This window comes from Lepidochelys kempii, chromosome 10 (genome assembly GCF_965140265.1).
Source record: "Lepidochelys kempii isolate rLepKem1 chromosome 10, rLepKem1.hap2, whole genome shotgun sequence".
Taxonomy (NCBI): domain Eukaryota; kingdom Metazoa; phylum Chordata; order Testudines; family Cheloniidae; genus Lepidochelys; species Lepidochelys kempii.
In genome coordinates, this window is record NC_133265.1 from 38989160 (window position 1) to 39010821 (window position 21662).

The 21662-nt window shown below is 47.0% G+C and overlaps 2 protein-coding genes across 28 annotated transcripts in view; one reads left to right on the forward strand and one right to left on the reverse strand.

The window, feature by feature from the left end:
• Nucleotides 1–21662, forward strand: part of CCDC78 (coiled-coil domain containing 78) — a 127185-nt gene that overhangs the window by 41846 nt on the left and 63677 nt on the right. For 17 of the 20 annotated variants that reach the window (XM_073363046.1, XM_073363034.1, XM_073363036.1 and 14 more), the window contains 9 exons: nucleotides 1564–1652; nucleotides 2451–2529; nucleotides 3421–3546; nucleotides 4802–5013; nucleotides 5805–5979; nucleotides 6974–7017; nucleotides 11759–11825; nucleotides 13248–13348; nucleotides 14090–14443. In XM_073363046.1, the coding sequence (XP_073219147.1) occupies nucleotides 1564–1652; nucleotides 2451–2529; nucleotides 3421–3546; nucleotides 4802–5013; nucleotides 5805–5979; nucleotides 6974–7017; nucleotides 11759–11825; nucleotides 13248–13348; nucleotides 14090–14216 (1020 nt within the window). In that variant the 3' untranslated portion in view covers nucleotides 14217–14443. Of the gene's footprint in view, nucleotides 1–1563; nucleotides 1653–2450; nucleotides 2530–3420; nucleotides 3547–4801; nucleotides 5014–5804; nucleotides 5980–6973; nucleotides 7018–11758; nucleotides 11826–13247; nucleotides 13364–14089; nucleotides 14444–21662 lie in introns of those variants that run through there. The other 3 variants (XR_012161205.1, XM_073363050.1, XM_073363049.1) reach the window with 3 other exon arrangements.
• On the reverse strand, nucleotides 218–20660 carry ANTKMT (adenine nucleotide translocase lysine methyltransferase). 8 transcript variants are annotated; one of them, XR_012161206.1, is made up of 7 exons: nucleotides 20485–20587; nucleotides 20136–20299; nucleotides 19032–19136; nucleotides 17943–18083; nucleotides 16717–16767; nucleotides 2570–2745; nucleotides 218–1591 (listed from the first exon to the last, which is right to left on the reverse strand). XR_012161206.1 is itself a non-coding variant. In XM_073363057.1 (7 exons), the coding sequence occupies exons 1-6, from the start codon at nucleotides 20573–20575 to the stop codon at nucleotides 16358–16360; spliced, it is 564 nt and encodes a 187-aa protein (XP_073219158.1). In that variant the 5' UTR covers nucleotides 20576–20587; the 3' UTR covers nucleotides 15560–15631; nucleotides 16323–16357. The 8 variants fall into 8 exon arrangements, 5 of the variants coding, with proteins under 5 accessions (XP_073219156.1, XP_073219154.1, XP_073219155.1 ...); XM_073363057.1 differs by lacking the exons at nucleotides 218–1591; nucleotides 2570–2745 and adding exons at nucleotides 15560–15631; nucleotides 16323–16369; XR_012161208.1 differs by lacking the exons at nucleotides 218–1591; nucleotides 2570–2745 and adding an exon at nucleotides 6885–6907 and having other exon boundaries at nucleotides 16323–16767.

Here is a 21662-nt window from a genome sequence, read left to right on the forward strand (position 1 = left end):
GCTCCTACTTATACAGCCCAAAATGCCGTTCGCCTTCTTGGCAACAAGGGTACACTGTTGACTCATATCCAGCTTCTCGTCCACTGTAACCCCTCGGTCCTTTTCTGCAGAACTGCTGCCTAGCTACTCGGTCTCTAGTCTGTAGCAGTGCATGGGATTCTTCCGTCCTAAGTGCAGGACTCTGCACTTGTCCTTGTTGAACCTCATCAGATTTCTTTTGGCCCAATCCTCTAATTTGTCTAGGTCCCTCTGTATCCTATTCCTACCCTCCAGAGTATCTACCACTCCTCCCAGTTTAGTGTCATCTGCGAACTTGCTGAGAATGCAATCCACACCATCCTCCAGATCATTAATAAAGATATTGAACAAAATCGGCCCCAGGACTGACCCTTGGGGCACTCTGCTTGATACCAGCTGCCAACTACCCATTGAGCCCGGTGGTCTAGCCAGCTTTCTATCTACCTTATAGTCCATTCATCCAGCCCATACTTCTTTAACTTGCTGGCAAGAATACTGTGGGAGACACCGGATCAAAAGCTTTGTAAAGTCAAGGAATCCCACTGGGGAAAAAAGTATTAGCCTTCATTCCTTGGCTGAACGGGTGGTCTGAATGAGAGGGATCTTGAGAGCTCTGCTAGGGATATAGACAACCCCCTGGAGGTGGTGGTGATAAAGCAAACCGAGAATGCTGGGCTGGAGTAGCCTCTTGCCTCAGTTGCCTCATCATTTGTGTGATATTGACTAGTGCTTCAGTACCAACCATTTAGTTTCTCATGGTAATCTGACTCTCCTATCCACATCTCATCTGAGTCCACACTTAGTGTGATGATACCTATTGTCAAAGTTTGACTCAGACTCACAATTTATCAGACCACTCTGTTTTATTAGCAAAGCTGCTCTGCTAATACATTTAGAAGTGAGCCCCCCGAGTGGGGCTTGTGTCTCTTAATTTATACAGTTTTTGGAGAACAAGTTACAGAGAAGTTACAGACAAAAGAAGAAAAAAGATTTTAGTCACCACCCTTCGAGATCCCTGAGACCAGTCAGGTATCTTCAATTACCTGCCACCCTTAACAATCTCCTTTAACAGCTTCCAGTTAACTTAACTAATTGCCCTTCACACCTTCCATTCTGATGCCTGCTTCTTAGACGTGCTGGCTCTATCTTAATTGCTTCTCCATTCAAAAGCTAACTGTCCCTACATGTGCTCCCTCAGATACTTTGTAACATGTTTTGGCATGCCCTCTCATATACAATGTATCCAGCATGTCCCCTTATACAACGCCATACTTATACAAAGTTATACTTCCACACTATACAGCCAGGATAGATTTAACACAACCTTCCTATTGTATTAGCTGTATTTTAGTGTATTAGCTGCTCCCTATTCCGTCTGCCCTTTCCCCTGCATTTCACTTCACCCCCTTTAGCACGTATCATTCCAGCGAGTGGCAATCCGTTAGGTAACTGGTAATTTTTTCTTTCTCAGTGAGCTTTCTCTGCAGTTCAGTCATTCTCTTTGCAGGATGCCTTTCATCTTCCCCATTCATTCTTGTCTTTTAGTTGCTTGGAAACCAGGATCACAGAAAAGCTGAGATTGAAAAAATGAAGCAAACCTATGACTCTCAGCAACAGAAGCTGGAACAGAGAGTGTGAGTGTTTGAGGCCATCCCACCCCCTAGTAGAGTTGTTTGCCTAGCCCCTCGCACTGGAATATCTCAGCCTCACCAACATGAATGAATTGAATAGCATCCCTATTTTACAGCGAGAGACCGAAAGCACAGAGATAAAGGCTGCAAGTTTCAAGGGGCCCTGTGGATTTTAGGTGTCTGTCTCCTATTGAAGGTCAGTGGAATTTGGGTCCCTAAATCCTTGATGCCCCTTTGAAAACTGGAGCCTAACTGACATGCCCAGGATCACACAGAGAATCTGTGGCAGAGCATGAACAGAGCCCAGGTCTCCTGAGTTCCTGTGTCTTAAGCATATGATCATTCTTCCTTCCATCAATAGGCAGAGACTGAGAAGCTCAGCCCATGCTAGGGGAAAGGCTGTGACTAGAGGGGCTTTGCTCTCCCTTTCACATTAGTAGGCTTGGAATGAAATTTGCCTTTGGTTTCAAGTGAGCAGAGTTTGATGGTCTCAGCCCAGCATATAGTGGGCCACAGTTTGTAATATCTGCTTAAGAGATACCTGTACCAGGATATCAGGCTTTTTTGCGTTGCTCAGCCTTGAGGACATAAATTGGCAAAGTTGCATGGAGTTGTGGGGTAGGACAGGTGCATAGCTCCTGCCTGTGCTTTTTCTGGCTCTAATCAATACTATTGGTTCCTTGCCTTAAGCACTACAGTATGCCAAATGGCGTGGACAGTATTCTGGGACAATGGAACAGCCATTTATGGAAGAGCATCTCAATGATTAAGGTGACATGTCCCCCCATTCTGTGTATGCAGGGTGGCAATGGGGAAGGAGCTGCAGCAAGCCAAAAGAGTGATTCGCAATACTCAGCACAAACTGGTGGAGCAGTCAGCGGTAAGATCCCTAGGACCCATCCTCTGACACTGTGACTCACCGAGATTGTCAGCTCCTCCTTTGGTTGTACAGCACCATACGCTAGTAACTTGGAGCCAATAGCAAGATGGGTGAGGCTCTGACCTGGAAGTCTCCCCTCCATGAAGTTTTGTCAGCATCTCATTCTGCAGGAGGGCTTGATCAATCTCAGCTGCTGTTTCTGATAGCAGGGTCAGACTATATCAAGGAGAAACACCTGTGTTCAGCACATTTGTATAGCACTATGGAGCAGGGCCAGCTCATCCACCATGGATGTGTTAAGTTTTGTGCTTCTGTCTCTAGGAAGCCAGAAACTGTCATTCTTCTGGATAAACTAACCCCTTTAGTACCTGGAAGATTCAGTTCCTCAATACTAAGGGGCCACATAAATGAGTTGCTGAGTCTTAGTCCAATTTTTAGTTATTGAACAGCTCCCTGCCTCAGTTTTCCTAGCTATAAAATAGAGGCAATAAGAATTTCCTCCCTCACAAGGTTCTGAAACGTCATTCCATAATGCTTGTAAAGTGTTTTGAGATCACCAGAGGGAAGGTGCCAATCAATTGGTGCCCAGATTCTTTGGGGGATGGGCAGCATATTTGGGGAATGGGTGCAGTAAACATTTCCTGGGTTGTTCTTGGATGACAGCAGAATCTTCCCTCCCTCTCTGCCCTTTATGAACTGTCTGATGTGGTCCCTTATGCCCTGCTTTTTAATAGTGACTTTTTCCTGGGAAAATGGACTGTTTGAGAATAAAGTTTCTAAGTTAACCTTCCTTTTCCTATTGAGTACTAGTGATTAAAGCTCAGCTGGCCAATAGGAGGCCCAGGGAAGAACCTGGTTCCCTGGGGTGACTGTATGCTTCTTGTGCTGTAGGTGCTGCTCACCTCTCAGAGCCAGCTCAAGGAGGTGGAGGTTGAGAATTCCCAACTGCAGCTTCAGCTGAAGGAGCTGAATGAGGAATATCGCTGTCGTCTTACTCAGTACATCAAGGACCTGGTGGTGAGGATCCCTGCCATGTATGGGCATCTGCATTTCCATTCTTTGGGTTTAGTTATTCCTTCCAGTTTTACATGCAGACATTTGAATTTGGCCACTGCCCACTGCTCTTAAAACTCTACTGTTTCCTTCTTCGAGCTGTAGGCTAGTGGAGTAATACCACTCTGTCAGGTGGCTGCTAGGGAGAGTTGAAGAATGGGATCTTTTCTCCCTCTTTATGAAAGTCTAACAATACGCTGCATGTATTCTGATTGCAGCCCATGAGTCTGGGGGCAGGAGTACCCAAATCATTGCCTGACCCAGATTTCCCATGTGACAGCCCAGAACTATCACCGAGTCTCTGCCACGTCTCTCTCTCGGTCAAGTTATTTTAATTGCACGTTCATTTTATTTATTATGGCTACTTTTCAATTGGCTTTTAAATCCAGTGCCCTGGAAGTCTCTCTCAGCAGGCCAGACTGTGCCACTTTTGGCTTCACAGTGTGCTGACTCCATCGTCTGTGGTAAAAGAATCCTCCCTTTGTTCCTCCAGGAGGAAACACTGACACCCTCCATGATCCATGGCCTCTTCACCTTTCCTGCTGTATCACAGAATTTTGTAACATGAGTGGCCTAAGGTTATTATGGGAATACACTTCTCTGGCATGCAATGAGTTTTCCAGGGGATCAATGAGGACTCAGAGCACTGCAGAAGTGTTAGACTTCATGGCATAGGACCTACACTGATCCCTGAGTACATTCTGCAGGACAGTTCATTGAGGAAAACTGGCCATATCTTGGAAGAAATCTGCTAGTCTCTCCATCCTAGGTAACAGTAAAGTCTTTGCCAACAGCTGCAAGAGATTGCAGTGTGGTGATGGATCAAGAGAACAACTGAAAGGAACCTTTGCTAAGAAGAACAGCTCAGTTTCTAATAGAGCTCTGTAATCTTCTGAACAAACAAGGAGTCAGAGATAGTGTGGCCTAATGGAGTGAGCAGAGGAATAGAAGCCAGCATTCTCACCTCTGCCATTGACTCACTGTGTGTCCAAGGCATTAACGTCTCTGTGCCTCATTTTCCCCACTTGCTGGAGGCTAGTTAGTTTGTACTGGACTTACTAATTGGAAAGTACTGTAAATGTTAAGCATTCTGATGATGATGAGTTCTCCTGTGCAGGACAGGGAGTAGCCACCCTAATACATTGGTTGAGTGTCTTAGGAAACAGCCATTCTGTGTCCAGCAGTCTGCTTGAGCTGATTTCCTTCTCTGTGTTTAAAGGAATATATGGACAGCAAATCAAATGCTTCTAAGGGGCCCAACAAAGTACCAGCTGACCATGCTTACATGAAGTGCTTTGTGGATGGCATGCTGAAGGACATCCGGGCTGCCCATAAATCTCGGGAGGAGCAGCTGGCTGGAGCTGTGCGCGGTTACAAGAAGCGTATGCAGAACCTTATCAAAACACATGAAAACCTGCTGATTGCTTATAGGTAGGTCAGGGGGCTTTTGAGTCCTTTCTGTAGCCATGAAAGATCATCATCCCGCTAAAGCACCCAAATAAGAAGGACTGCTTAGAACAACTTGTGCTCTATAGTCCTTCAGAGCAACACTACACTATCCTCCATTAATGGTGGAGAGGCAACCAGAGGCTAGTGGTTGGAGCGGAGAATTTGTGATCTGGAAACTTGGGTTCTGTTTTTGACTTGCTAAACACCCTTGAAAATCAGGAGCAAAGCATCTCAACTTATGTACCCAAAATTGGGACTCTTCTCGAAATTCAGGCATTCTTTGTGCCTTAGTTTCCCACTATGTAAAATGTGAATTAAGACACTTGCTAAACTTTGTAAAGCTCTATAGGCAAGAGGTGCAGTATAAATGCACAGCACTTACTTTAATTTTTCTAACCAGGGTTACCTCATGCTACATAATCCTTCCATGCAACACTTGCTCCATACTTGATGCTGTGTCCTTCTCATTTCATAGAGCCCTTCCCTGAAACACAACCATGTACCATTGTCTTTCCCAGCAGATAGGACTGTAGGTAATGGTTGAGAAGCACTGGCTTTGATGGAACTCTGAGTTCCTCTATTCTCTCTGTTAGCAGAAACATGCCAAAGAATAGTATGAATGCTTCTGGCTGGTTCTACTCATCTCAGTGTGCGGCTTGGCCTCTCATTGGTATCAGATATGCAGAAACAAGTGGACAGTAATTTACCGAGCTGATGCTGCCTCCCTCATTGTTATTACTTGTTGTTTGACTACCCTGCTGGCTTCTTTTAAGGATGCAGCGTGAGCAGATCCAGTCTCAGGGTGGCAGCAAGATAGACCCAGGCCCTCCTGAGTTCCATTTCACCATCACAGATTCTGAGCTACTGACAAGCACAACCCAGGAGCTAAACCAGCTGCGAGAGGACAAAGCAAAACTAGAGACACAGCTGCATGAACTGCAGGAGAAGGTAACCACATGCTTCACTGCATTGCTGTTGTGCAGGGAGTGGACTTGTCAGGTGGAAAGAGAGGTTCAGTTTGATCTCTCATTTTCCCCTCTTGATCCTCTAGTGCAGTGGTTCTCAATCTATTTACCATTGTGGGCCACATCCAATACTACCTGTATGGCCCTGAGGATGTCACATGGGCCGCAGCTGTGTGCTGATTGGGCTGCAGGTTGAGAACCACTGCTCTAGTGTTTGTTGTAGCCCAGGCTGCCCTTCTGGGGGGCAGCACCAGCAATGGCCCATGCTCTCCATCCCTTTGTGCCTCTCCTTGTGACAACTGTGAGGAGGTGGGACACCTGATCACAGTTGTCATGTCTAGTATAGTTGTACCTGCTGGACCTCTACAGTGTGTAGGTTTGCACACTGCAGAGAAGTTGTAGGGATGACAGAGATCTGTGGGGGAGGGTTGTTTATTCTTCAGTCTGGGGATTGTGGAGGAAGCTAACGAGTGAATAGGCTGGGAAGAAGGGGTCGACTCTGGTAGCAGGTACTGCTGCTCTCACAGTAGTTCTGTCGTGGTAGCAGTGAGAGCTGCTAGTCCATAACTACCTTAAGGATACTATAGTTGCAGCCTCACTTTTTGGAGAAAAGCCAGGGAGGCAAAAGAGGGCAGAGCAAAGATTTCACTGTCCTTAGAGGCTTTACTGTCTCAGCAAAATAAAATATACAAGGAATTGAATGGCAGACAGTACCTGGAAAGATTCCAGTTTTATCCATTTCCTCTCCTTAATTTTGTCCAAGAGCAGTTATGTTCCTAAATTCAAATGAGCTAGCTTTACTTCCCAGTAGAGAGGAAGAGCCACAAGCCTTGAGATCATCTTGCACAGCACTTCCTTGTTAGTGTCAGTGGTGGCCATTTACAACAACAGAGATGTGTCCAATGCTGGCCCTGCAAAGGAACAGGGATTCCATTGGGTTAATGCTCACAAAGATTTTGTTCTTCCTTTGCCTATAGAAAAGACTGCGTGAAAGCTCTGCACTAGGACCATCTCTTCACCAGTAAGTAGCTTCCATTTATGTAATTGGTATTGTAATCTCCGTGTCAAAGGTGGCTGCCTCCTTCATCCCTCTGCATAACACTACGGATCCAGAGCTGCTTCAGCTGTTTGGGGAAAGGAAATAAATAAGGACAGGAGAGGCCGTGCTGGCTGAAATAATTTAATATGTACAAAAACGTAGTAAGTGGAAAAGTCAGTTTTGTCAGGTACACCATGCTTAGTCTGGAAATGAGGTAGCCATTGAGGCCCTAATTTTAATCATACTTGTAGTGCCATTGATTTAAATGGGACTACCTGTGTCCTTAAAGAATCAGGGAAGTCTTGTTTCTGCTTTCTCACAGTACATGAACACGCTTGCAAGTTTTGGGTGGAGCAGGGGTTGGTGCAGGTGTGCCACAACTGTGTCTGGTACCTCCTAGATTTGGCTGCTTGTCACTTATTCAGTAGTTTTTGATGAGTTATCTTTCTTTCCTCACTACTCAGTTATTCTACTGAGACTCTAATTACCGAGCTCACAGAGAGAGAACAGATGCTAGTACAGGGGTCGGCAACATTTTAGAAGTGGTGGGCCGAGTCTTCATTTATTCACTTTAATTTAAGGTTTCGCGTGCCAATAATACATTTTAACGTTTTTTAGAATGTCTCTCCCTATAAGTCTATATATTATATAACTAAACTATTGTCGTATGTAAAGTAAACAAGGTTTTCAAAATGTTTAAGAAGCTTCATTTAAAATTAAATTAAAATGCTGATCTTACGCTGCCGGCCCGCTCAGCCCGTTGCCGGCCTGGGGTTCCATTCACCTAGGCCGGCAGCGGGCTTAGTGGGGCTTGCGGCCGGGACCCTGGCTGGCAAGGAGCAGGCAGCCAGAACCCCAGACTGGCAGTGGGCTGAGCGGGGCCGGTGGCCAGGACCCCAGACTGGCAGTGGGCTGAGCGGCTCGGCCCACTGCCACTCAGCCTGCTGTCGGTCTGGGGTTCTGTCCGCCGGCTCCTGCCAGCCAGGGTCCCGGCTGCCGGCCCCGCTCAGCCTGCTGCCGGTCCTGGCCCTGTCCACATAGAGTAGGTACCTACCTTCTTCCTGGTTCTAGCCATTCTCTTCCTCTCTCTGCACTGAGATGAGGGTGGGAGTGTGCTGAGAACAGGGCTGGGGGTGAAGGAGCAGGCTGGGGGTTGGGGTGCAGGGTCTAGTCAGGAGCTAGAATGAGAGAGGGGGCTCAGGGTTGGGGCAGGAGGTTTGGGTGTGGAGTGCTTACCTGGGCAGCTCCCATTTGGTGCGAGGGGTGCAGGTGGGAATGTGGGTGTGTGTGTGTGTGTGCAGGAGCTCCCGTTTGGTGCTCAGAGTGGGAGTGGGGATGTGGGGAGTGCAAGAGTCAGGGCATGGGGATGGGGGTGTGCGAGGAGGGTGCAAGAGTCAGGGCTGGGGGGGCTGGGTATGTGGGGAGGGTGCCGGAGTCAGGGCTGGGGTTGTGGGGGGGAGGGTGCAGGGGTCAGGACACGGGGCTGGGGTGTGTGGGGTGTGCAGGGGTGAGGGCAGAGGGCTGGGTGTGTGTGAGGAGGGTTCAGGGGTCAGGGCAGAGGGCTGGGGTGTGTGGGGGGGTACAGGGGTCAGGGCAGAGTGCTAGGGGTGTGAGCTGGGGTTTTAGGGGTGCTCCCAGCCCCCTGCCCTGAGCGGCTCATGGCAGGGGGCTGGAGGGGATATGCCCTGATTCCACCCCCTTCCCCAAGATCCCTGGAGCAGAGAGTGCGCTGCGGCTCTGCTTTTACCTCTCACCCACTTTTTCCTCTCCCCCTCCATAGCAAGGGCTGTCAGCTGATCGTCCATGGAAAAGAGTGGGCCAGGCCAGGCAGGATTTTTAGTGGCACGCTGCTGTCTGCCCGGGTCTGGCAGACAGCAGCGTGCCATTAAAAATTGGCCCGTGTGCCATGTTTGGCACGTGTGCCATAGGTTGCTGACCCCTGTGTTAGTATAAAACTGTTAAGGTTAGAAATATGCCTCCTGCAGGGGGCACTGCAGCTGCAGGAGACACACATGGTCTCGTGTCCTTAGGGCCTAAAGAGGACACTGTCCACACTTCTCTCTAAGGGATCCATCTTTCCAGGCAGCAGTGATAGGTAGAGCCCTGTGCGTATACAAAGTTTTATCCGCATCTGATCCACAAACATGGTCCGTGGATACAAAGTGGATAGCTGCAGATTTGCAGGGCTCTAGTGATAGGAAGTAATAGTGACTCAGGAACTAAGAGGAGATTCTGCAATCAAGAGCAGGGAAGTATACAGGGTGAGAAGGGCCTGCCATTGCTGCTGTCCTCAGTACTACCACACTATGGGCATGTGTTTAAAGATACTCGCTATGCTGAACTTGAAGAATCAGTAGAAATTCTGATGATTGGCAGATGAGGGGAGAGGGAGAGTAACTTGGAGGGACTACAGTTTTTCCACCATGAATAGCCTATTATTTTTTGGTAACTTCACCCTGCTAAACTTGTAAGCACAGAGGACTCTGTCTTCCCAACAGAGAGGGCTAGAAACATATTTCTTTTTCAATGAAAGCTTAGATTACACAGTGGAGCTTGTACTAGACCCCTCCCAAAAGCTATTACATATAAGACCAACAAATTCAGGCCCTGTTTCTCTGTTGCCTAATTCCTCATGCAGTGATTGACACTAGGACAAAGTGGGCATAAAACACTAGTCATCTGATTTGTTACCATTTCACATGCACTTGGCACTTCCTTTCAACAGGTCTACACAATGGCGGCAGGGCAGGGCAGTGGAGTATCAGGCTCTGTCTCTAATGAGTAACAGCTTTTATGCTCCAGCTTGGTCAAGGTGTCCCATGCACTATTGTCACTAGATTAGAGTATAACAGAAGCTAGAAGTTCTTAGATGAAGCTGCTTTGGAGTTATGAGTGGACAGAGAGAATAATTTTCAGAAAAAAATTCCCCCTTCTTCAACACCTCATTCTTGTAAATACCCTACCACAGCAGAACATTACACTGCACACCCAATTCTCTCCTTGGGAAGAGGATGAGAGAACAGACACGTAACAGACCATAGTAAAATTTCTTAATGTGCTACTGGAAAGTGCTTAGATCCCCTGGTGATGAGGGTAGGATATGAACCTCTATCAACCAGAATACTTGTCCAATTAATCTGACACTTTCCTGAACACTTTTCTGTGAATGACTTCATGTGAGAAATGGTAGGTGGAAATCATCCTCCCCCCCTTGAAATTGGGGTGTGTGAATGAGAAAGAGAATTCAGTTTATAATATAAACTGTATTAAAGCCTTACCCATGGAGTCTCTAGTGTGACATATTTCAAACAGAAATTCAGTTTTAAAGAGATTCAAATATGTAACTCTTCTGAATCAGTGAGACCCTAAGCTACATGGTTACCAAGTGTCTCTAGAAATGAGCGCTAGCTCTATGCCTGATTCTGCCATCATTTCCCGTGCTGAGCAGTACTTTAATCCTTGAGTGCATCCATTTATTTCAATGGGACTACTTGAGGAGTAAGGGACAAAAGTAGCAGAATCTGGACCTTAGTGATGCATCTTCCTGTTAAGTTTCTTTTAGAGGCTTGTGTTCTATCCATACTTGTAATGACATTTATTTTCTGTTTATATCCTTGCCATGATCTCCCTCCTTTTACTAGACTGACAATGCATATTGTTAGAGACAAGGTGGGTGAGGAATTTTTTTTTTATTGGACCAACTTCTGTTGAGAAGTTAATCCAATAAAAGACATTACCTCACCCCCCTTGTGTCTCATATCCTGAGAGCAATACAGCTAGAACACTGCAAATGCATGTTTTTAACAGAGTTGATTCACTGAGAGCTATTGCTGTATTTCCATTACTATTTAAACATATGTATTTTGCTGTTATTTTTGATCTCTTAACTATTTTACTTATATAAAATTAAAATCCCCTTCTTCCAGAAAGGTTTCAGAGTAGCAGCTGTGTTAGTCTGTATTCGCAAAAAGAAAAGGAGTACTTGTGACACCTTAGAGATTAACCAATTTATTTGAGCATAAGCTTTCCTGAGCTACAGCTCACTTTTTTTCAGTTGTTAACACAGTCACCAGAGGGAGCTCTTTCAATCCCAATTAAGCCTCTAACTTCTATATGGGCTAGAGTTTGAACACAATGCATTTCTCATTTCATACCATTCTTTCTATATAATCAAAATCCCCTGGCCATCAGATGTGACCTATATTTTACTTATTCAGTCCAGGACAGAATAGGAAGAACTTTCCCATGGCTTGGCTGCCTATTTCTTCATAATTAGCTCATCTGTCACCGTTTTTACACTCCACTTTAGAATGTGTGGATTTGTGCAGAAGCACAAAAAGAATTAAGTGCTAGTGTTTGGCATTTGTTCTGCCTCTCACCTCTTTTCCCTTAAAGTTCAACCCTAGTGAGTCAGGTTAATGATTATTTCTGCACTGAGTCCCTTCTCATGTCTGTTTTGATGATGTAAACTAAGGGCAAATCCAGCCACCTCAGCAGAGATCCAGGTTATAGGACCTGTGACTCTCATTGCCCAGGCAGGCGAAGGAATAGAGGTGTGCTCTGTAGCCATGCAGGGAATCAGGCTGGAAGATGATCTGAAATTTATGCTTTCTGGGGTGCTGAAAAGGCAGTAGCAGTCTGGCGGCCATGCCAAGCCCCATGGTTTAGGGATGGTCTGGCTTTGTATACATGATTGTAACTAACATCTGCTGCTCTATCCTAGCAAGCTGGATGAGGTGGGCTGGGCAGAGATCAGAAAGCAGCTCCAGGAGTTCACACATACCACGCAGGTAAAATACTTTCTGTTCTGAGGCAGACTGAAAAGAGGGCTAAGCATAGACCAAGCACTTCTGCAATTGTAATGGTCACTGCCACCGTTACCATTACATCTTCATTCCCAGGACAGATGCTTTTCTTGATCTAACATGCTGCTACCTGCTGGAGCTCTTCCAAAACATTTCCCATCTGTGCACCAGCAGCAGTGCAGCTCCACTGGGAGATAACACCACTGGCAGCTCCAGAGCAGACAAGCTGCTTGTGGCCAGTGGCAGTTTTACCACCATGTTGCCCTGAGCAGGGTTGGTTGCCATGGTAGTTAAAAACACTAGCGCTCCCTTTATTACTACCACTGGTGAATACAAAGAAGGGAAACATTCAAGAGGAAAGGCTGTCGCAGAGACCCCAAGCACAGTTTCTGAAACACTGTTGCCTGCAGTACTCTAGCACTTCAATCACTTTCAGTGCTGGGTTGCGGGGGGACAACTGCTGGAAGCATTTGCAGCAGGGCTTCAATTTCCTAGTCTGGATTAGCTATAGACACCGAAGCAAAACATGCTTTCCTATCATTTCTTCTGTCCATACAAGTTAGGAGAAATCATATAACACTTTGTGGTCACATGGTTGGTTGTTTTTTTTTAAATTTCATTTAGACAAGGACTAAAGGAGGGAAGCAGTGTGGCCTAGCAGATAGAGCACTGTAATAAAACCTGAGGAGATATAATGCCGGCTTGGCCACTGGCCTGCTGGGTGACCTCGGGGAAGTCATAGCACAACTCTGTGCTTCAGTTTTCCCAGCTGTAAAATGGGGATAATACTCCTTTGTAAAATACTTTGAGATCTACTGAAGAAAAGCACTAAATAAGAGCCAGAGATTATTATTATAAAGGGAAGATCTCTTTAAAAACTCTTGCAAGGGAAGGGGATGGAGGTCATATACATTCCAATGCTGTACATCTGGAAGCCACACTACCAATCCCCACACCGCCCTAGTGGAGAGAGTAGGTTGTGAGGTGGTTGTCTGGGGATAACTGGGGGTGTTTTAGGCCTGGATTTAACACTCTTTCCTGCTGATCGTGTAACAGGAGGCTTTGATATTAAACAGCACCTCCCCTCTCAGCCCATCTCAATGCACCTGACAGTGTCTCCAAGCTGGCTGCACGGGTAGGATGTCATTGTTTTCAGGGCACTGAACACCTGTGGTTTGGCTTTTTGGGAGGCTCATGTGTCTGAATGTTGTTCTGATTTTCAGTTAACCGGGCAGCTTATTTAGCTTAATGCCCAGAAATCTCAGGGCTGGAGGATGCGTGCATGAGAAATTCAGTAGCCTCTGATTTGATGACCACTTCAGAGGGAAGAGTCAGCACCAGTCCAGTGCTTCCCACAAAGCACTCCCTTATCACTTCTTGTTCTCTCCTTGCTATTTCTGCCCCCAGGAGGATCTGGAGAGGGAGAGAAGCCAGCTGCTGACTCAGGCAATTGTGGCAGAAGAGCAGGTGCTGGAGCTGCAGGAATATGTAGATAAGCATCTTGCAAGGTGAGATAGGGATCCCTTCATCTGTCCTGTGCCCCATGCAGAAGGCTTACTTCCAGGGCTGATGAATACTGTGATAACTGCTCCAGTGTAGACACCTGACCTAACTGCTGCCTTCCCACAGTGCAGCCCAGCTAATGTTTGAAAGTGAATCCAGCTGTGTAAGCAGCTGGCATTATCAGTAGCTCAGCATGATCAAGGGAGTTTGCATCTGTTCTTTCTAGGGACATAATATTTCCTTCCTCTGGGCTGCAGCCCACTCTGCAGATGATGAAAGCTGTGTAGGAGGCTAAGGAGGGGATGAGTGGGGAAGACTGTCTAGAATTCAAAGCCTTTCCACTCTGTAACTCATTTAACATGTCCGCTGTCTCCAACTGGTTCATCACAGCCACAGCAAGGGAGAGAAGCTGCTAGTGCTTCCACCACCAGGAGGTGCTATTACACTTAGCTTGTACAACTGCAACTAATTGCTCTTAAAAACAGAGGACCAAAATCATGCCTGGTGTAACTCCCAGGCTTGTTGCTGATGGAATCCCTTGGCTGAGTTCCTAGGTATCAGTTCACATGAAGTGTTGGGACAAATGTAGCACTGCCCTTAGCTGTAGTTTTCCCGTCTGGATAGCGTTTGGGAACTTGGCTTCAGCCTCACATTGGCTTTACAATCTCAGTCCTCAGCAGAGTTCTTATGACCACAGCTGATGCAAGGTTGATATTGCTTTTCTTTGTAACCTGTGTTTCTTGCAGGTACAAGCAGGAGATCCTGAGGTTAAGGAAACTTGTAGGGAGCGAGGCACCCAGAGCATTCAGTGCTGGGGCTTCTGATGCTCACTTAATGCAGAGATCCAAAAGGACCATCAGCCCAGAACTGTAGCTTTTGCCATGGCCCTGACAATCATAGGAAAGACAAGGACATAAAACTGAGTTGCTGCCAGGCTGTAGTATTCAGTGCTCTGGCACACCAAGAGATAATCCACTCCAGCAAGTGCTCTTCACATTAGGGCCCTCTTACTAGAGGACTAGGACTTGCTGAGAAGAAAATCAGCAGTATACATTTGACTGTAAAGAGGTAAATAAATTTACTAAAAATCAAGATCAAAACTCAGTGCTTTGTTCCCACTTTATCTTGTTTTGTCAAGTTTCCCTCCGTCCAGCAGGCCATAAAGATTTCCCTTTTATTGCAGAAGTGCTCAGTAGCCGCAGAGCACCATTGCTGATACCTCAGGGTAGTGCAGCACCAGAGTGGGTTGAACCATCACCCAAACTTAGTCTACTGCAGAGCTGGTGGACTCAGTTTACTATGCACCTGAATTAACAGGTTCCCTTCACCTTCTGCTAGACCGTTGCCTTTAGCATTGTAACAGCTGCAAAGTGCTGTGCTTCACCGGTGCTAACTCCCCTGTCTGAGCTAGAGAGGAGTTAAAGTAGGGTTCAGGTTAGGATTTGAGCTCAGTTGCTCTTATGCACAGGGCACTGAAGAGACTTTACTGCTCTGCACTCATGGTGAGTTGTTCCATGGAGAAGGGCCTGCTGCGTGGGGATTATGTGAGGAGGACCTACAGGGAATTGATTAGCAGGGAGAAAAGGAGAGACCTGGAGAAGCTGCATTATTGAGCCTTCCCCCCAGGGAATTCTGAACACAGTCCAGAATGGCTCTGTCTACAGTGAGGGGCAAGCAGCACCCCAGTCCTGCCAGAAGAATGAACAGAGTCCCGTAGCCCTTTTATTGTTAGAAAATGAATTGCAAATAAATTAAGAAGAGAAATGAGTTATTTCAAACGAGAATCAAAGATTCAGCTCTTCAGTCTTGTGACAATTCTTTGGGGATTTCCAGCCCAATTCCACAGCTCAAAGGCTGCCCAGGATTCTGGTTCTAGGGAAGCCAGAGCACATGGGGTAAAGTCTGGCAAATCATCACCCCTCCCTTCTCATTGCAACACCCCCCCAACCCCCATGCTTGCTGAGCTGTTCAGCTGAACAGCCACACTATGGCAGCATTTGCCCTCCAGAGCAGTTCTGAGGGGCTAAAAAAGCACACACATTTGCAGAGGCTCCAATGCTATTGTCCAGGCTGTAAACCCCAGCTGCAGCTGAGCTCTCAACTCATTCTGGGCTTCCCTCAAATTTGTTCTTTGTTTGCCGTACAGTCTTGATATCATAGGCCCAGCTTCTGTTTATACCCTCTCCAACATTGGTGGTTGGCATCCAGGTGGGAAAGGGGAAGCGTCCAGCCACCACACGGGCCTCGTCTGGCAGTTCCGCAAGCAGCTTTGTCTCTAGGAGAGGTAGCTAATGGGGAGGAGGAAGGGGAAGCTGTTTTTAACAGTCACAGATATCACAAGGAGGGGAAAAAGTTGGTGTGTGTGTGTGTGATGCGTTCTAGAGACTTTTTGCAGGTTTGCCATTGGTTAGCAGAGTTGTCATTTTGATTATTAATATTGATATTGAAGTGGCATCCAGTGGCCCCAGTCAGGATCCGGACCCCACTATGGTGGGCATGGTGGAAACGCATTTATAGATGAAGCCCCAGGACACATTCATTGAGCTTTGCTTTTATGTCCAAAAATTAATTTTATCTCAACAGTAAACAGTAATAGCCCAGAAGGGGGCTAGCTCCCTGGAGATGAGAAGTAAATGCCAGCAAGATCTATTCTTTAGTGGTAATATCCACAGGGCAATAAATAATAGCTTCATAGAAACTTATCTCAACACTACCTGGGATGGAGTTCAGTAGGCCCCTGTTGCAAGACTTCTAAGTATTGCCAGTCTATCAGAATAAGCAGGGTTTATGATAACCCTTTTTTTAATCTCTGAACTGAGGCCAGATCTGCAGATGCACTGAGCACTTGCTGCACCCATTGAAACAAGCAGGAGGCGCAGGTGTTCAGCACCCCAGCATGTTTAGGAATTTTGAATCACAAAATGCAAACTTTGATGTATCCATCCCTACAGCTACACAATGCTGACTGCATTCACCTACCTCTGTAGTCACTGGGCGTGCCGGTGCTCAGCATCTCACAGAGCTGGCTGGGGATACAGTAAGAGGTGTATACTCAGCACACGTGGGCAGTTTCTCAGCAGATCCAACATTTGGACTATCCCCGCTCAACGAAAACTCCCACTGACTATGATGGGGCCATTAGGAGGTGTTCACAGCAGCCTTGTTAAGGCAGTTGCACTAGGATTTGATTGGTTATGTGAAACATATATAGTTCTAGTGCCATTTTCTTAAGGGTTTTTGCCAACATTCAGGATGATCCCATTAGTCTGAGTATCCTCCCTTCTCATTGATTTGCCCAACGAAGTATGAAATTGTCAACCAGCCCTTCACCCTTAACCTCCTGTACCTGTCCCTAGAGCATGCTTGGACTTACCACACTGGGAGCTAGGAACACAGAGACGTTGTTGCAGTCAGACACGTTTACCTTTAAGAGGATAAAGTCAGTCAAGGGGAGAGAAATAACAGGCTGAGGGGATTGTACAATGTGTGTTGGGGAAAGAGGATCTTAGTGGCATCTTAGATCTGTGCACAAGGGTCAAACTTCACTTGTTGACATACAGGAAGTTATTCTAAACCCCAAAGAGGTCAATAATATTGAGCAAGTGAGATTTTTGGGAGGGCGGAGTTGTGCTGTTATCAGGAGGTGCTGCAAAAACCCTGTTACTGGACTAGATGCAGGTGTGTCTCTGATAACAGATTAAATAAAATCTTAGGGTCCCAAAATGTAGAGATGGGACTGACTTATTAGTTCATAGAGTCCAGTGGTTCTCAACCTATTTACCATTGTGGGCCGCAATGTGGCTGTGTGTGTTATGCGAGCTGCATTCACACAATATATATACACTATCTGTATGGCCCTGAGGATGTCACATGGGCTGTAACTGTGTGCTGATTGAGCTGCAAGCGGCCTGTAGGTTGAGAATCACTGATCTAATCCATCCCCGCCAGTGTTTTCTCCAGCCTAGTTTTAGATGTGTGGAGAGGTTCAGCTTTTGCTAATAGATCTTTAGGAGGCTCGATGCACTTCTAGAGCCCCAGCTATAGACGGTCAATATGAGAGGAGCATCTTCAAGCTTGCCCTACAGCTGCACTGAGAAAGGACATTTATGCAAGCTAGGGGGCTCTTTCATTATCCCTCTTGTAGAGTTTCCCAGCTCTCCAGACCTCAGTGTTTTCAACATCATTTTCAGCTGTGTGTGTTAAAGGCCAGAAGAAGGAAAACAGATGGATGATCCCAGCTAAACACACCTGAGGAACCTACAAAGGTGACTTAACAGTAATTCAATATTATTGGACAGAGAGGGCCAATGTGGCTTTCTTCTCCCTTTTGCCACAGTGCTGCTGATGTAGGAACTGAGGAAAATTTCTAGCACACAAAGTATATCTGATTCATAAGGAACAGTTCCAGTGGGGGAAAAGAGGAAAAAAACCCAGTGCCTCTAATAAGTAGGTTTGGAGGAGAATGCTGAACCTTTTGTCCAGCGTGGCTAAAGCCCTGATGTCTGTGTTTAGCAGAGGTGGTAGGTCCTTTGATCTTAGAGACAATGTAGTCAGGCAGGCTCAGAAATCCAGAGTCCTGACTCCATCACAAGAAGTTACCTTCCATAGATCTTGCCGATGGTAGAAAACCTTCCCGTAACACCCAGCCCTCCAGGCACGATAGTTGGAGAGTCTCAACAGCCAGGGGTTGAGTTCGTAGCCAACAGCTGGTCTGAAGCCTCGTTTATATGCTTCTAATACCTGGAGAGAGGAATTGAAACCAAAATAAACCTCCATGTTTGTTCCTGAAATAATCTCTGGAGCAGTGGCTGTAGATCAGAGAGCTTCCAGCTACTCCATTCCCAGGAGCAGTCACTGTGGGGAATGGGATAAGAGTACTGTCCATAAGGAGCATATTTACTTGCACTGCATTCTCTAATCAGCTCTTTTAGGGAATGGGGTAGGAAGGTAAGGAGTAGGTGATTAATGACCAGATGCCAGTGTAGAAGATAGTTGGCAAAGCTCAACATGTAACATGGTACGTCCTTAGAGATAAATCAGTGAGGCAGTGGACTAGAGAGACTGAGGGCGTGATCCTGTGAAGGGCTGAATTTTCAACTCCACTCAGTTCAGTGTGCTCAGGACCTCCCAAGAGGCAGTCAGCACCTTGCAGGCTCAGACTCAGAATGAGGAAAGGAGGAGGGGACAAGACAGGCATGAGCATGGTTGTAAGTACCAGTCTTATCAGAACTTTTTTCTGATAAGCTAAAGCGATTCCCTTCCACTGGCTGTGGGGTACTATAGTTGCTCCAATCCCTTCCTTTCCCAGCAGGAGTCATTCTAAGATGTGAGGAGTAACAGCAGTGTGGGGGCTCTCAACTGCTCCAGTCCCAGATTCGTTAAGGAGTCCAAGTCTAGGAAAGGGACATAGGCATGCTCCTTAGGGAGCAACTCACAGTTACTCCAGTCCCAGGAAGTCTTTGCAGACAATGGGTAAGAGCAATTGCCTTGAAAGAGCTTCCAGTCTAAGGAGTTACACTGGTGTAAGCCTACTGCAATCCCAACTAAGTTTCTCTAGATATACACTGACGTAACAGGGAGCAGGATGTGGATGCTCTTGCAGTGGGAGATACCTTTAACACTATTAACTCTTCAAAATGCAAACCAGCAGCTGTGAATATCAGACAAGAGGACTTTTTCCTCTCTTACAATTCTGCCATCTCCTGACCCTAAATCCACCATCTTCCCAGAGCGTCCTTTCAGCAGCGACATCACATTCTCAACTTGCTTGGCACTTGATGGTACATATGGCACCTGGGTTAGAGAAATGAGAAATAAGCCCCAGTCAAACACAAGTTACCTTTCTGGTGTTCCAGTCGTGTCAGAGTATTGCAGGATTCAGTAAAGCATCCTGCAAAGCATGGTATTTTGGGACATGTAGTTCCACACATGTGCAGGCTGCACATTCATTACAAACAAGGCCTAATCCTGCAAATGGATTTGTACAGGCAAACACTTGTTATAGCCCAGAGCTCAACTAACTTCATTAGATTTCCACATGGGCACAAGGGTTTGCCTATATGGATTTGACTGCAAGATCAGGGCAATAAAGTGAAGTCAAGGGTAGTCGCTTTGGTCACCTACACATTAGGTCTATCTGAATAGGAGGAAACCACCTGAAGAAAGCAAACTGGGGACTGAGACCTAGAGGAGCTAGCCTCAGCCACTATGCTAAACACAACTGGAAATTAGGAGCCAGATCCATAGCTGGTAGATTGATTTAAATGAAGCTTACCCAAGCAGAAGGTTGGATCCTAAGTAGTTCTCACCAAAACACAGCTGGAGTACTAAAAATGAAGCCTATCATAGAGATCTTCTCACTTTACAGCTTTACATATATTAATCATGTCAGCTATATTTCAGGTGCAGCATTTGTAAAGTGGTTTGGGAGCCTTCAGAATTAAACATCTTAAAACAAGAGACATTTGGCAAGGCTGCTAAGAACAAAAACTAACAAAATAATTCTCATGTGGTTTTATTTCCCATAGCAAATGCCTCAAATATCCTTCTGCCAGCAGGCCAGTTCATGAGTGACCCTATAACCAGTGGGTACGTGACAGAACAGAAACACTATAGTAAAGAAATGTTTCATGCACCTTCCAGGATGCCTTTATAAACCACACTGGGGGAACAAAATCATGTTATATAAAAAGCTTGGTAATATTCATCCCCCACACCGCTAAATATATACTTAATGCCTCTTCTCTTAAACCAGAAGAGATCCCCATGAAAAAGCCCTGGCGAATGATCTACCTGTAACTTTAAAGGCACTCTGCGGAAGCCAGGCATGAGAATTCCTGCCCACATAACATAGGCAGCAAAACCTGTACCAGCTGCAAGCTGCACAAGGCCCCAGCCACCAACAGTCTTCCCTTGCAGCTCCACTGCCAGCTCTTCCAGGTCATCAGGATCCATAGCTGTGAAAACACCAGGATCGGAAGGAGATTTCTTCATTAACCAGCTAATCATACTTGGCACGTATTCAGCATGCTGTATTTGTATTCACTGCACTGCACACACAGGGCGGTACAACCCCCACTACTATACCCTCCCTCAAGAACCTGTACTCATGTACGCCCTTCCCCCGGCCCGTTCCCCACACCTGGCGGGCCGAGGCAGGCTCGAGGCCGTGGCTTCTTTAAATCAGTCGTCCTTACACAAAGGTCATCACGAACTACCCGCATGCGCCCCATAATGCACCGCGTATACTCTCGTACCCAGACGCGCTGTCTTGGCGCGCACGCCGCTCTGGTGATGAGGAGGGGGCGGTGCCCCGCTCGTGGACTCTGGTCACTGTGGAAAGGTGGTCCGTGAGGGAAACACGTCCTTAGCAACGTTAGTTCCGCTGCTGGGTACTTAGGCAGCTGTTAACCCCCTTCCAAAACACTACACCCTGCTCCCCCGCTTGAGACCCACCTAAGGGGATGCCACAGACTTGGAGGTTAAGAACATAACCATCGGCAGTACCGGGCTTGGATGGAGGTACTGGGGAAGGTTATGACGGGGGCGGGTACCGGGGCTGGACGGAGGGGGTACTGGGGAAGGTTGTGACGCGGGGTTCCGGGCTAAACGGGGCGGGTACGAGGGTTGGATGATGGGATACCGGGAAAGATTATGACGGGGGGATACCTGGGTTGGATGGGGGGTACTGGCGAATGTTATGTCGGTGGTACTGTGGTTGGATGGGGGCACTGGGGAAGGTTATGACTGGGTTTACCGCGGTTGGATTGGGGGTGCCGGGGAACATTATGATTGGGGGGGAGGTTATGAGGGGGCTACCGGGGTTGGATGTGAAGAGTATTGGGGAAGTTTATGAAGGGGGTCACCGGGGTTGGATGAGGGGAGCTGGAGAGGGTTATGAGGGATGTACCCAGGTTGGGTGGGGTGGAACTGGGGAAGGTTATGATGGAGGGTGCTGGGGCATGATGGGGGGGCACTGGGGAAAGTTATCACGGGAGGTGCTGTGGTTGGATAGGGAGAGTACTGGAGAAGGTTATGACAGGGGGGTACCGGAGAAGGTTATGACAGGGGGTACTGGGGTTGGATGCAGAGAGTACTGGGGAAGGTTATGACAGTGGTACCAGGGTTGGATGTGGGGCACTGAAGAAGGTTATGATGGGGAGTACCGGGGTTGGATGGGGAGAGTACTGGGGAACGTTATGATGGGCGCTACCGGGGTTGGATGGGGGGTGGGGGTGGGTAGTTTATGAGGGGAGTACCGTGGTTGGAGCTGGGGAACTGGGGTAGGTTATGAGGGGTTGGATGTGGGGGTATTGGGGA